The sequence below is a fragment of the Tarenaya hassleriana genome, unplaced genomic scaffold (genome assembly GCF_000463585.1).
Source record: "Tarenaya hassleriana unplaced genomic scaffold, ASM46358v1 Cleome39, whole genome shotgun sequence".
NCBI classification, from domain to species: domain Eukaryota; kingdom Viridiplantae; phylum Streptophyta; class Magnoliopsida; order Brassicales; family Cleomaceae; genus Tarenaya; species Tarenaya hassleriana.
In genome coordinates, this window is record NW_010966822.1 from 634,851 (window position 1) to 649,093 (window position 14,243).

The following is a 14,243-nucleotide window of genomic DNA, read 5'->3' on the forward strand; positions in this document are numbered from 1 at the left end:
AGATGCTCACATATTTATTTTGTCTATTCCTTTCGGAGCTAACGTGTACGTAGATCTGTTATGTTATACGCAGAGAAAACAAATATAAATTTTGTAATAACGATTCTGATGTTTGCTATTTTGACAAAACTAATAAATAAAAACTTCGCGGGGGAATTTGTAAAATTATAATGGGGGTATAACCAAAGAAAATGAGGGGGGGGGAGTTGAGTCATTTATTTCATTGGCCCATAAAGTTAAGGATCAGATTCGAATGATGATGGGTTTTGATTGCGCAAACGCAAACTCTGCATTTTTTCAAGGAAGGCCCAATCGAAGTAATTAAAAAGCATATCCTTAATTAATCTAAGTTTTTTTTATAAGTGGTTGCCCCGATCTTCGACCTGACTACATCCATCCTAAATCCGGGATAGATCTTTGTATATGGATCATTTTGATCCACCAATTACATCTCTCCCTATTAATAGAATCGAATTCAGGATCTTGAAAATGATTTTATCACTTCTCGATCACGGGTCCAATTATTGGGTTAATTAATTTAAGTTATAGAGGGGTTTGTATTTAAACGTATTTGCATGAAAAACAATAACAAGATTACAATAAAGAATTATTCCCATTAACTGTGTAAGAATTTTGAATCACAAATATGCATGTATGATGAAATATTACATAACGTATAATAACCATGCATGTGCTTGTGTAAAGCATCTCCCCATTGTTATAAGCCATGTATGTTCCTCTCGTGTATCCTCGTGATAAATCGGGAGGCTCTCTCGTCCACGTCGCTCAGCTCCGGATAGGGTTTCTTCTTCGTCCAGCTTTCTCCGTATTGCGCGTTCTCTATACAAATCTCACGTTCTACGGTGACTTCAACCTCGCCGGAAAACTTTACCGGCGACTTTTCGGTTGGCGGCGGGGCCGTGACGGAGAGAGTCGGTAGCCTCACGATGCTGAGTAACAGCTCGATGGATTTTCGGGGAAGAGATAGAGATCTTTTCTTTTTTCTCATTTGTATTTTTTTTTTTTGGAATTTGTTGATTTTGTTGTGAGTTGATCGATAATCTCTGTAGGGGGAGGATTATAATTTATAAATGGATATAAAGAAGGTTGCTTCTGAAATTGAAAAACGTGGAATTGTTTCCTAAAGTCAAAAGTGATTCTGTGAAGTGGGGTTCTATTACAAACCATACATAATATTCTCCACATAAAGTATTCATACAATTATGACGGTATATTTATATCTATAACCAATAACGTTACAAATTATTATCATTATAGAGCAATTCTTAATATAACATATACATATAATTAAATATCTGGAAACATGTTGTTGATAATATCCCATGCACAAACTATTTTACAAATAAATATAAGTATCATCACATAGTTTGGATATTATTGTTCACACGCATATATACATATACACACACATAATTTGCCACGTTATTGAATCAATCAATCTTTAAACAATTAATTAATTAATCATATGATGCTATTTTTAGTATTCTTTTATTGGTAGTTTATGAATGCTAATAATTTCAAAGAACCGATAACTTTTAAATTACTACGGGTCGCATATTCGCATAATTTCAAGCTCAGACCTCCGTTTCCGGATATTGGATCTTATATAAAAGGCCCAATTTCAAAGATTCCGATAAACAAAAGCCCAAGTTAAAGAACGGTTGCCGAAGTGAATCTTGTCGTTTTCATCATCCTCACTCAGTCGCGGGATCCGCTGATCGAACCGCCGGCACTCGCGAATGGGAGATTCCGGAGTTTGATCGATCGAGATCGTGTTTCACACTGATCGATTCTGGGATTTTAACCAAATTACGATGACATTAACAGAGAGAATCGATTTCACGCAATTTACACACGTGTTGCATTAACCTCCGACATATCTATCCAAACCGCCAAAAACAAGAAAAGAATCTCTGTATCAAAGAATGAAAGATTTCTGTAGTTTCTACATGTGTGTTCTCCGGTGTACATGGCCGTACGGCGCATGGGTGAGCTACTGAATGTAATCCCGTTGCCATGGTAGGTAACCGGTCAATTGATCGGCGAAGTTAGAGATAACCAAATCCTTCAGACCAGTGTCCCAGACCTCGCAGAACCGCCGTTTCCAGTCTGGTGGCTCTACGGCCACTGTCCCGAGCCCAGGCGCTCTGTCTTTGGACCCTTGGTTCTGGTTCTCTTGCCAGTCCACAACGTATGTAGCCACTCTTCTGTAGAACTTGGCCTTGAACGTTTCCCACGCCTGGTACTTGTAATGGTTCACTATGGCCGTGCTTTCGAGTAATTTCACATGCCCAATTCCTTCCTTCAGCTGGAAATGGTGCACCTCGTTCAGAAGCGAGCTCGTGAGCATATCGGGCCTGATTATAGACTTGTGCCTCTCCGGGCTGGCGAGCCGGCATGTGTAGGAAACGGTCACACCTTGCGGCTGGGGAGTTGTCAGACCAGATGGCCCGTAGCTGTGACAGTCTGTTTCTATCTCTCCAACCAGTCCCTGGGACGAGTAACTCGTGACGAGTGACCTCAACGCGTTTTCACTGGATATGCTCGACTTGTGGTGAGAAGGGAAGTAAAAGAACTCATCAACGTCAAAGAATCCGACCCACGAGCATTCGTCTTTCGCTCTCAGAGCACAGTGAGAAAAGCCGGCTTCTTGGGTCTTGATCCACGGCCAGACATGTCGGCTTACGTTGTAGCTGTCCGAGTTGAGCCGGTCAATCTCGTCCTGTATCCCGTCATCGCTGTTATTATCGTAGATGAACCAGCGTTCAACCCCGAGCCAGGAGTGATACATTATCCACTCATGCAAGAAAGAAGCTTGGTTCCACAACATTGTACAGACACAGAGTTTGTACTTTCTCCCGGCCTTCTCCGTTTTCGAGTTTGAAGCATAAATTCTCGCCACAGAAGGCAAAGGCCGGGCCATTCTTCCCCTGGTCCCGGTCTGAACAACGCTAACTCGAATTCCACGAGCCTTGTCCAGGTTTTTCATCATACCCCGCGGCAAAACGCACCGGACAACTTCTTGTGCAGCAGCAACTGCTTGTGTCTCAAACACAAACCCTTCATCCTCCTTATGATTCCCAATTCCAAACCTGCATTTGAAATAAGAAGGGTCGGACTCCTTATGCGGCCTTAGATTCAGTCCCTTGACGAAGACAACAGCCGTGTTGCCGTCTATTACAGCCTCGTATACAACATTGTCCCAGTTATGAACCATCGCATTACGGTCAGTACTACCACTCTGCTTCACCACATCACCATGAAATTGCAGACCGACTGCAGCTGAATAGTTCGAAGGAGCATTCGGGCAACGAACAATGGATCTAATCTCATCGTAGTCATCAGCTGAAATCGCGGGCATGACCAAAGTCTCTCCCTTTCCTCTGAATTTCCTAAAATCGTTACCGCCATCATCGCTCAAACCGTAGTAGACACAATCTAGGTTTTCGCTCTTGCCGATTCTGCTCGACAAAATCAGCAACAGATGGTCGGGGAACTGAACCCTATCCTCAAGTCTCAGAGCAGGGAACCTACCGCGAAGCGAACGCTGAATCGATTCCATGGATGACAAGACTGACAGAGCCGGAACCCTAAGAACCGGTCTCAGGGAATCCGGACGGACCGACAGCCCAGGAATCCTGTCGGAGGATAAGCACAACAACAAGACGAAGAAACAGAAACACAAGATCAGGGACCTTACAGACAAGAACTGGGCGCGTAAGCTTTGTCTGTTCCGACCTTTCCTCTTTTTCCCGTTCTCGTACTCCAACTCCATCATCTCCCTTTCCATCCTCCAGAAATGAACACTCATCGCTTCGTCTGGGCTTCGAACAAGAACAAGAAGATAGAAGAACAGCACTCTGAATTCGATTTGAGGCGACGGTTTCAGTGGGAGAGAAGAGATCTGGTGGTGGCGACAACAGTATCTCCTCTTCCCCAAGATTTTCCTTTTCAGCTTCAATGAAATTATTCTCTTTGTAGTTCCCTCATGTTTCCATTTTTTATGGGAACAACAAAGGCATGGAATTATTTGACTTCAAGGAGAGGAAAAGACACGGAGAAGATGAGACGACGCGTTTTATTATGTATACATGTACATATATGTAAGTCGCCGTCGGCTGCGGAGTCGCCACCGATTACTAAATCATTTCCTCGCTTTGATTTATCAATTAATTAAAAGGGTTTAGCGTTAATTTATTATTTATGCGACTAATGTCCAAAGACGCTAAGAATGTTGTGGACCATTCTGGTCATTTTCTTCTTCTTTTTTTTATTTATTTTTATTTTAATAGTTGGGGGGTTGGAAAGGGGAGGCCTGCGAGTCTGTAACAGTTGTGATGCGCAAAGCGTTAGTTTATATGCTTATTCTTATTCGAATTCATCCTATTGGCGCAGCTCATTTGTTTTTAAGATAGCCATTACTAACATTTTCCACCCTAAATCATGTCGTGAATCACTCCATTGATGCAGGTCAACGGAAGACAGAAATTTCTGTTTTTAGTTCATTTCTCGATTTCCAATCATTCAATATCCTCCATAGTTATACTCTTATTGAATATTAGATGACTCAATTGGTAAAGTATGAATCAATTTTTTTTTTCAATCGAAATTTAAATCTTCATTTGGAAAAGAATATTTATCTGCGTCTTTTCGTTCGAAAAAGTCTAGACAAATACTCCTTTAATTTTACATGACGTTTTGTTATTATGCACAAATATTAAGGAAATAAATATTATATCTAAAATATCCTTATTTAATCAGAATTAATTTTCTCTAATTAATGATAGTTTGTTATTATCTTTCCCAATATATAGCTATCTAATATTCTATCTACTGTCAAAATACACTTTTCAAAACTAAAATCTTTTTTATTTTTCAATTGAATCAATGAAGATCAATAATTATTAGGGTATAATTATTTTGATAACAATGTAAATAATTGTTATATACATTTGACCATATTAATATTGATAAAGGGAAACAGTGGAAAAAGTATAAAAAATACATGGAAAACAACAAAACGTCAATTATTTTAAACCAAAAAATTTAACCTAAAACAATATGTAAACTTAAACTATCATTTTTCAATAAAAACTCAAATCTCGATTGAAAAAAACTTTAAGTTAAGCCATTTAAACTTGGGGTTTTATTTCTTTTTATTTGGTCGACATTTATTTCATTTTTTTTCACAAAAAATCTGAATCAAGTAAAAGGACCAAACACCCGTGGGTTGCCATGACAAAAGTGGCAATTGGCGAGAGGGCAATGGAGGGTTGACGTGCACATTACGTAAAATGCGCTGGATTAATGTTCCTTTCTTCCTCCATCGCTCCAATTATTTTCTTTATTAAAACGCCTGCAAATATAACATGCATGTGCCTCCCATTCCACTTATACGTCTTGGTGCCTGCCCTGTTATGAACATGATAAAACAGGCAAACATTCCATCTTGGCACTTAGGTTTTATGTCTTTTTTCTATTTCACTTCATTTTTAATTATATCATACAATATATTTTTATACAATTAGAATACTGCGTTATCTGTTTGATTTTTTTATTCATCAATAATAACAATAACAATCGTTCTACAATTATTGCATCAATAATATGGAAACCTAAAACCAAACAAGAAATATTTAAATTGACAATTATGTTAACTCTCCATTTAGATTTAGATTTGTTTTCGCGAGTGGCCAAATGTTTATGCTTGGTTATTAATGTACGGCTTTGCATGTTTAAGTTTGTAAATTCCCGAAACAATTTTTAAAAAAAAAACTTGACACAATGGAATGGTTACCCGTGTTGATAATATTTTCCTAATGACGATTCAATTCAAACCTCTGAAATTCGCAGCAGCACTGCTGACAATGGCTACGGTAATATTCTTTATCAGCCGTCGCGATCGATCAAGCCTTTAACCCTCCCCCTAAAATCCACGACAGCTCTCTCCGAGTTTCTCTCCGACCACCGGGAACCGCCGGTTCCATCAGATGGACTTCGGGAGATTGGGACATCGGTTTCTTGGTCGACAAGAAACCAAAGAAAAACCCTAACGCGACAAAGGGGCTTCTAGATCTCCATATCTTTGTTATTTACGACAACAAGATCCTCTCTCACGCTTATATCTCGCCTTTCGAGCTCCTGCCTAAAGATCAGTACGCTCCGCTGTCGTGCCGCTTGGTCCGACAAAATCGAGGCGGAGCTTTGGTCGGAGGCGGAAAATGTGTTAGAAATTCTCTAACAACTATATTTTGGTTTTAATGTCATAATCAATATATGATATAATTGTTGTTTTAACGTGAAGATTATGACCACTAATTTAGTGTTATCAAATATGCAAATACAGAAAAGTATAGGGGTCAAATAATTATATATATACCATGAAGTGTAATTTTCTAATTCTTTATGAGCAGATTTGGAAATTACACAAATCTATTATTATAAATAGTGATAGTGATCCCTAGGCTAAACGTACAGAAAATCTGTGTGCATCCATTTGTCACATAATAAACTTTCTTACGTGATATCCTAGAAGTTGTTCTGTCTACACTCTGCCATTTGTCAAGTTATCATGGATTCATGTATGTTCTAAATTCCAGGATAATTTTTTGTTTGGTATGCATGATGATTGGTCCAGTATAAAATATTATGCAATGTATATAATATAGTATTTCTAGAAAATACTATAAAGTGATATCAGAGCTACTTCATGGCATATTGCATAGAGAATTTGCACGAATTTGAATACTTGCATGTTAAAAAAAATCCATGTATAATTTCAGATTAAAAAGAATACAGGAAAATATACATGAATGATTCTGATACTGCATGTTGAATAATTCAAATATATGTCTTTTCGGTTTAACTTAAAACTCCTAGAATATGCATATATGATTAGCATGTAATATGAACAATCTTGTATGCTTATATGAAAATTTTGAATCAATAAAACATACAGAAATAATATCGAAATGAAGCATGCAAATACACAGAATAAATAATTTTCGTGTATTAATCAGAATAATGTATGTTGAGTGAAATGCACGTTTCTATGTTTAATTTTCTGAATATACGAAAATTTACTAAGTTTTGATTAAAAAAAAACTTAGATACAAAAAATATATATACAGAAAATTAAAACAAATAGAAATATAGAAATGTAGTTCACTCGTACCGGGATAGATGAATTATGATTAAGATTATTAGTTAACCTTAATCAAAATTATTAAAACCAATTTTAATGTAGCCACTACAAAAAATGAGATTCTCACAATTGTAATTTCAGGTATTTAAAAAACCGAAATCAATCAGAATCTGAGGGCCGGATTTCGCCTCAGTGACCAAGTCCAAACGATCCCTCGATTTGGTTAAGGTGGCAAAACTAGAAATAAAATAGAAACCGAAATGGGACGTATGAACCGAGAGGGTTGGATTTCGGACTAAACCCTAACCGAAAACTCGAAGTGTCACAGACTGTAAAGTCGCGAAGATGCGGGAAAGTAAACACAAGTCGAGTTGCATAACAATAACGCCTGACATTTTAGAATGTTGATTGTTGGGACATGCAGATACGTGACCGTGTTCTTTCTAAGTCCCGTAAAAACAAAATTGAAAGAAAATGTCCGAGGTTGAACGAAACAGAGACATATCATTAGAGGGATCAATTTCTGCATGTTCGTTTTAGAAGATTTGGCACGTTGAACTCATCGGAGAAGTGACTAACGACCAACTGTTACAGAACAGAGGGCTTAGGTCACGCAATCCGGCGACGATCTCGCCAAATAATAATCGAAAATAAAAGACATTAAAGGAGAAGAGTTTCGAAAGTTTAAAACTTCGAATTTATGTTCGAATCTGCACATGCATACGTTATAATCTTGCGATCAAAGGTTGAATGAACATATTTATAGGCAGAATTGATCAGAAACCTTAAGGAAAATAGATCAGTGAATATTTAGGGAGGGTTAAAAGTTTAGGGTTTTGAAATTAAAAAACAGAAACTTGCTAAATTTTTTAAACCCTAAAACCGGGAAAAGGAAACCCAGGGGTAGATGAACCGTTAACTCCCCGAAAATCGGCTGAGAGCTCGGATTTTTTGCTCTTCGAGCATTAAAATCAAAGATACAAACGGAAACATCGAAGATTTGAAGTCGGAGGTTTAAATACCTCAAAATCCCGCTCGAACAAGGAAACCCTGAAATTTTTTTCGACAATTATGGCTTGAGATCCAAGGATTTCGCCATAAAACCGTGTAAATATGGAAATACATACACATTTCCATATACACTCGTCGATTTCAAACCCATAAAACAGAAGCAAAAAAAAATATTCAGAGAGAATCTCTCTGAATCTCTCTCTGAAGAACGAAGAGAGAGAAGGAACAAGACGAAATAGCTTCTGATCAATCGTCTTGTCATCTTTAATGACCTCGAAAAAATTGTTTATGGCCCTGGGACAAAGCCCATTAAAATCTTGGAAATCGAGTAGCCCGACACAAGTAACGAAACGTCAAAGTACAGCAGAGGCACGAAAATGTGGGCCGAAATTCGGCAGGCCCATATTGGGTCAAAGCATAACAGACCCAGCAAGGGCCCGATGTTTGCACTGACAACATATTATTGTGATTAATCCCGAATAAAATTATAACATCAAATTTCTGCGATAAAGTTCACAAGTAAAATCTGTGAGGGATTTTATGGTGAAACGAGATTCTATGACAACAAATATTATGTTTTTCGATAGGTTATTCTGCGATGATATCTCACCAAAGTGAGCTCTCTCGCCAAAAGGATAAATCTACCAAAAAACCTTTAAAGTATATTTGGTATGTTAAGATCTTCATGCGAATATGGAACGATACACAAAGGACGGAAAATATTTGGCAGAAACTCGAACATACATGCGATATTAAATATGATTATTATACAGATGTTCGGCTATCAAAATCGACCCAAAGAAAGGTTTTGGTAGTTGAATGTGATTTTCAGTGTTTGATCATTGCAGCGATATCATCGTTGATAAGTTGGTACTAAGGGGTGGGCGTTTCGGGATTCGGTTCGGAATTTTAACGGTTCGGTTCGGGAAGGTTTATTTGGTATTATAAAATTTGTACCAAATTGGTACCGTATATTATTCGGTTCGGTTCGGTTCGGTATTATGACGGTTCGGGACGGTACGGTACTAATAAATAAGTACCAAATAAGAACCGAAATAAAGACGGTTTGGAAACGGTTCGGGAACGGTTCGGGACGGTTCGGAACGGTTCATAACATATTCATAATTTATATAGTATAAAAATAAAAAAACATCCAACATAATAATTTTAGAGAACAAAATAAAAGTTTTGAACTTGATATAACCATAAGGAAATTTTACATAATAATTTTGAAATTTTCTATAAATATCATCAAAATTTTAAATTACACTTTAAAAATTATATCATATATGTAGAAATCCTTCTTTACCAACAAAGTGTATGCAGTATAAAAAAGACAAAAAAATAATATAAATAAAAAGAGATAAAAATAAAATATTTATTAAGTAAAATATAGTAATTATCATAATTAATTATTAATATTAAATATTTTTAATTAAAAAATAAAAATACTGAAATACCGTTCGGTATTTCCCGAACCGAACCGAACCGTTCCCGAACCGAACCGAACCGTTCTCGAACCGTTCGGTATCTTAAATCTTGTACCGTTTGGTATTTTTATGTAATACCGAACCGAACCGTTCCAAGATGGGATCCAATGTTGTTTGGTATATCGCACCATTATTATCATTCTCTTATATCTTGTTTAAAAGGTTTATTGTGAATTGATGTTGTTTATTTTCTTTTTCAGCAAGCAACATCACATCATCGATCAACTCCATCCTCATGCTAACCGGGGTAAACTTTAAGGTATGGAAGGATAACGTTATGATTGTTCTCGGATGCATGGACATTGACCTTGCATTACGGGAAAAGGCTCTTGCTGATCTCACTGCAGAAAGTATGGCTGAACAACGTACTTATCATGAGAAGCGGAAGAAATCAAACCGTATAAGTTTGATGATCATGAAACGTCGTTCCAGAGATATTCAGGGGGTGCAAGTGGAAATCATATTAAGACCCTAAACCCCGAGCCAATTTGCTAGCCATATTTAATAGGCCAAACTTACATGGCATTACTATTGTTGGAACAATTCACTTACCTAGGTATAGTGAATGGTTGTTGTCGAGATGTAGAACTCCCGATATTGGTAGACGACATCCCGAGGAGAAGATGACGCCTATTGTTCAAAGGCATCCCAGATTGTACGGTCTGACTCGATTGAGTTGGAATAATACTCCCTATAAAAAAACAGAATTAGGTATTTGTTTTATAACCCGAAATATGTAACCACTAGCTGATTTAACAAAAACCTTCGGCGGAGTTAAGACTTTTGGTTGGAGGTTCATTGGATGTCGGTGGTCCTTGTTGACTCCGTTTCCGTGGTGCGTTGCTCGTTGACCGTGATGCATTGCTACTCGATGCTCCGTCCTATACAAACACGTCATAATCAATAATGCGTTTGGAATAAATATTGCAAGACATATCTAACTTACTCCTGATAATCTCGGTTGTTTGTACGTCTTTGCATTGTGTCCCACTTGTTTGCAAACACTACAACGGACTATTCTTCCGTGTCGGGTTATGTGTTCCGGTTTTGAAGGAGACTCATGTGGATCTTTCACTCGCTTATGTTGTCTTGGTCGACCCGACATTCTTGTAATTTCTGGAACTTCGATTGGAATTCTTTCCGACCTCTGCTACAACGGTTCACCATTAACCGACATGATATTATTAGCATATATTGCTTGCCATTTTGTTCTAAGATAATAATGAGATAGAAACCTACACACAAAAAAATATTTATGGTTAGTAATCATAGATATATATGTATAACAAAATATTAAGAGATTACTTACGGGGCAAATGTTTTGTTGTGTTACTTTGATCACAGCTTGGGCATGTTGACAAGGTATACCTCTCAACTTCCATATCCTACAACCACATGTGTTAGCAGTCAAATCGACCCTATAAGAAATCCCAAACTCAACCACCTCGTATTTCCCATGTACGCTATTAATGATGTTGCAGAATCTTGTGTTTCCCAATATTTCTCCAAAATCTTCATGATCCTAGGGGAGAACTCGATAATACATCTTGCTGCCTCACGTGATCGTCTGGAAATCCGTTTCATTGCTTTCCGACGAATCTCTTCAAGCATATCGATTATCGGCCTTGAACGTGCTTCTTTGATTGAAAAATTGAAGTTCTCAGACAAATTGTTGTGAATGTCATGTCATTTCGATTCTAGATTAAAAAAAGCTTTGCACCACCTCTTCGGATGTGCCTTCACAAATGCATCATATGCCAATGGATTGTAGCGTTTTATGTCCCGGACATATCCTTCATATTCTCTTTCCAAATAAGACTTCGCAGCATTCCAGAAGAGGAATTTGAGTTCTGGATCCTTAAAATGTTTCTTCCAATTGGCAAAGACATGTCGAGTACACATTCGGTTTTCGACCAATGGTAATTCCTTTTGTACAACATTCAATAATCCCTATCAAAACATATATAATTAGGGAAAAAGCTATATAAACAAAGTAAACTACAAATTAAGTACGAACACATTAACTTTTGTTTGTTGGACAATATTGTCAAGTTACGTCCATCGCCTAATCCCAAATCTAATTTCAATTTTCGGATGAACCAGTTCCACGATTCAATACTTTCCACCCGAACTACAGCCCATGCTATAGGGTACATTCCATTATTTGCATCCCTTTCGACAACGACTAACAGTTCCCCTTTCATTTCCCACTTCAAGAAGCAACCATCTAAACCAATTACACGTCGACAATGGTTTTTCCATGTGTCCCGCAGTACTTCAAAACTAAGGTAGAAACTGTGAAAGACTTTGTTACCCGTCTTAACTATTTTTGTCGTGACCTCGGTTGTTGTATTCGGGTTCGACCTATGCAATTCTAACTCATAGTCCAAAAAATTAGCAATCTGAATAGAGGTATCTTCCATGACCATTTTCAACGCCATACGCCTAGCCTTAAAATACTAACTGATTGGGACAGTCACACCATGATCTTCTAGAATTGCAATATGCAACTTTTCAGCTTTCCAATCTGGTTCTCTCCTAAACCTCTCTGCATATTCCTTCGCAATTTGTCTCATGGTGAACAAATTAATATATGTATCGGAATCATGGTTGTGACCATCCTTGTAAATCTTTACCATCCATTTATTGATGGAGTTTTCAACCGAACAGTATACCCTCCAAGGGCAACCTTTCGTACAACATTTAGCACCTACTTTAGTCCTTTCCCACCTATCCATCTACACATTGAAGTGTTTTTTCAGCGCATAGTCTAATAAAGCCCTTTTAAATTCCTCCCTCGAACTGAATGTCTTTCCCAGATGCAACAAATCATCTGATGGAAATGCGACTGGCTTTCTCCTAGGCTGATCAACTTTTTGACATTCTTCATCACTACCTTCTGGCGTAAGAGGGATATAACAATCACTATCCAAATACTCATCGAAACATCATCATCCACTTCATCAAACACAACATCAGATTCTAAACATGCTATCATTGGGATTTCTTCTACAAAATCATGATCCGAACTACCAGGAGTGTCACCTAAACATGAATCATCATCGTCACTTATTCTACCATCAGAACTAGAATCAACAGCAAAATCACCATCTTCATCACTATTATATCCACCTAAATCTCCAACATAGATCTGCTCTCTATATTCCTCTGCATCAACATTCATATCTCGAGACTGCTCCTCTTCAACATTAACATCAACAAGTCTATCTCCATAAAATGGTTGTGATAATTGATGCTCCACATAAACATCTAACTCGCCACATTCTCTTGCAAAACAAATCATATTCTCAATGTCACTATTCCTGAATTCTTCTCGCACTACCCTCCGATTATCCAACGATTCAGTCGACATTTTATACCACAACTCCTTGATATTAGTTCCTAGTTTAAGAAACCTAATATATTCTTCGAAGAACCATGATATCTTATCAACATCAACCATACCTTATATTGGTTCGAGCCCACCCATGTAATATGCTCTGCCTTCTGATTCATCGAACTCACCTCCCATGAAGATGTTCAGTCGAACCCAACTTCAAATCAAACCACATGAGATCATTATAGCAAGTACAACATCATTTTAGCAAGTTCAAACTCATATTCTTATGATTTCTTTTCAAGTTCATCCAAACCAAGCTCTAATTTCAATGATAACATCAAACAGAAACAATACTTTTTCCTCAGCTATTACCTCATTTTCGCAGGTTTTCTGTGTCAAGCTTCGGAGTTTATCAAGCTTCTTACGGATAGAGCTTAATGCAGAACCTACAAAATCATAACCTAATTAATCCGAAACAGTGAGGAAAATGAGGAATCCGAAGACAGAGAATCACCGACACATAACCATTCCACACAAACAAAGAGAGGGAAAAACTACCTTCGAATGAGAGGAACAACGACTCTAAATACCGGAGAGAGACAGAGACGAGAGAGAGAAAGCCACAACGAGTATTAACGACGACAGAGAGAGCAACGACGATTCCAGATGCCGTGAGAGAGAAAGCCACGCCCACAGATAGAGACACACGTTGACAGACACAGCAACGACGAGCGACGGTGAGCCAGAGAGTCACATCGAGAGAGAGAGAGGCACGGCGGGAGAAAGTGATGGAGAGAGGGAGAGTGACATCTAGGCAAAGCGGAGAGAGAGAGAGCGCCACGGGGGGAGTGTACCGTGAGTGTGGAAGAGAGGGTGAATGTTGAAGGAAATTAAAATCCTAGATCTAAAAAAAAAATAGGGATTTTTTTTTTTGAAATCTGATGTGTCTTGCTCACGTGGCAAATATTATCCACGTGGCCTTCCACGTCACTCGTTCACTTAACAGAATTAAACGAAACTTAACACTGTTTCGACTGATGTAGAAAATCACAGTTAAATCGGATAGTTCGTGTATCAATTTGACACTTTCGATAATTTTGTATAGATTTTTGCCAAATTAAAAGTTGGTGTAGGAAAAAGTCACATTTTGTAAAATTCATATCATTTTTCTTTTTCTTTTTTCTTCTGAAAAAGCTTTTTAGAATCAGAGAGATATTGATACGTTGAATAATCTTGA

The 14,243-nt window shown here is 37.7% G+C and overlaps 2 protein-coding genes across 8 annotated transcripts; both read right to left on the minus strand.

Moving 5' to 3' along the window:
- Window positions 1-1,819: 1,819 nt before the first annotated feature.
- LOC104822944 (glycosyltransferase family 92 protein At1g27200-like) lies at window positions 1,820-4,090 on the minus strand. The gene has a single exon (XM_010554311.2). It carries the CDS (start codon window positions 3,830-3,832, stop codon window positions 2,015-2,017), a length of 1,818 nt encoding a protein of 605 aa, XP_010552613.1. The 5' UTR covers window positions 3,833-4,090; the 3' UTR covers window positions 1,820-2,014.
- Window positions 4,091-10,052: 5,962 nt separating this feature from the next.
- LOC104822945 lies at window positions 10,053-13,864 on the minus strand. Of its 7 annotated transcripts, none has more exons than XR_773281.2 (7): window positions 13,565-13,864; window positions 13,379-13,452; window positions 13,132-13,220; window positions 10,976-12,953; window positions 10,613-10,901; window positions 10,430-10,547; window positions 10,053-10,357 (listed from the first exon to the last, which is right to left on the minus strand). XR_773281.2 is itself a non-coding variant. In XM_010554312.2 (6 exons), the coding sequence occupies exons 3-6, from the start codon at window positions 13,180-13,182 to the stop codon at window positions 10,215-10,217; spliced, it is 513 nt and encodes a 170-aa protein (XP_010552614.1). In that variant the 5' UTR covers window positions 13,183-13,220; window positions 13,379-13,452; window positions 13,565-13,850; the 3' UTR covers window positions 10,053-10,214. The 7 variants fall into 7 exon arrangements, 1 of the variants encoding a protein (XP_010552614.1); XR_773282.2 differs by having other exon boundaries at window positions 10,976-12,565; window positions 13,565-13,863; XR_773283.2 differs by having other exon boundaries at window positions 10,976-11,616; window positions 13,565-13,857.
- Between the last annotated feature and the right edge of the window lie 379 nt (window positions 13,865-14,243).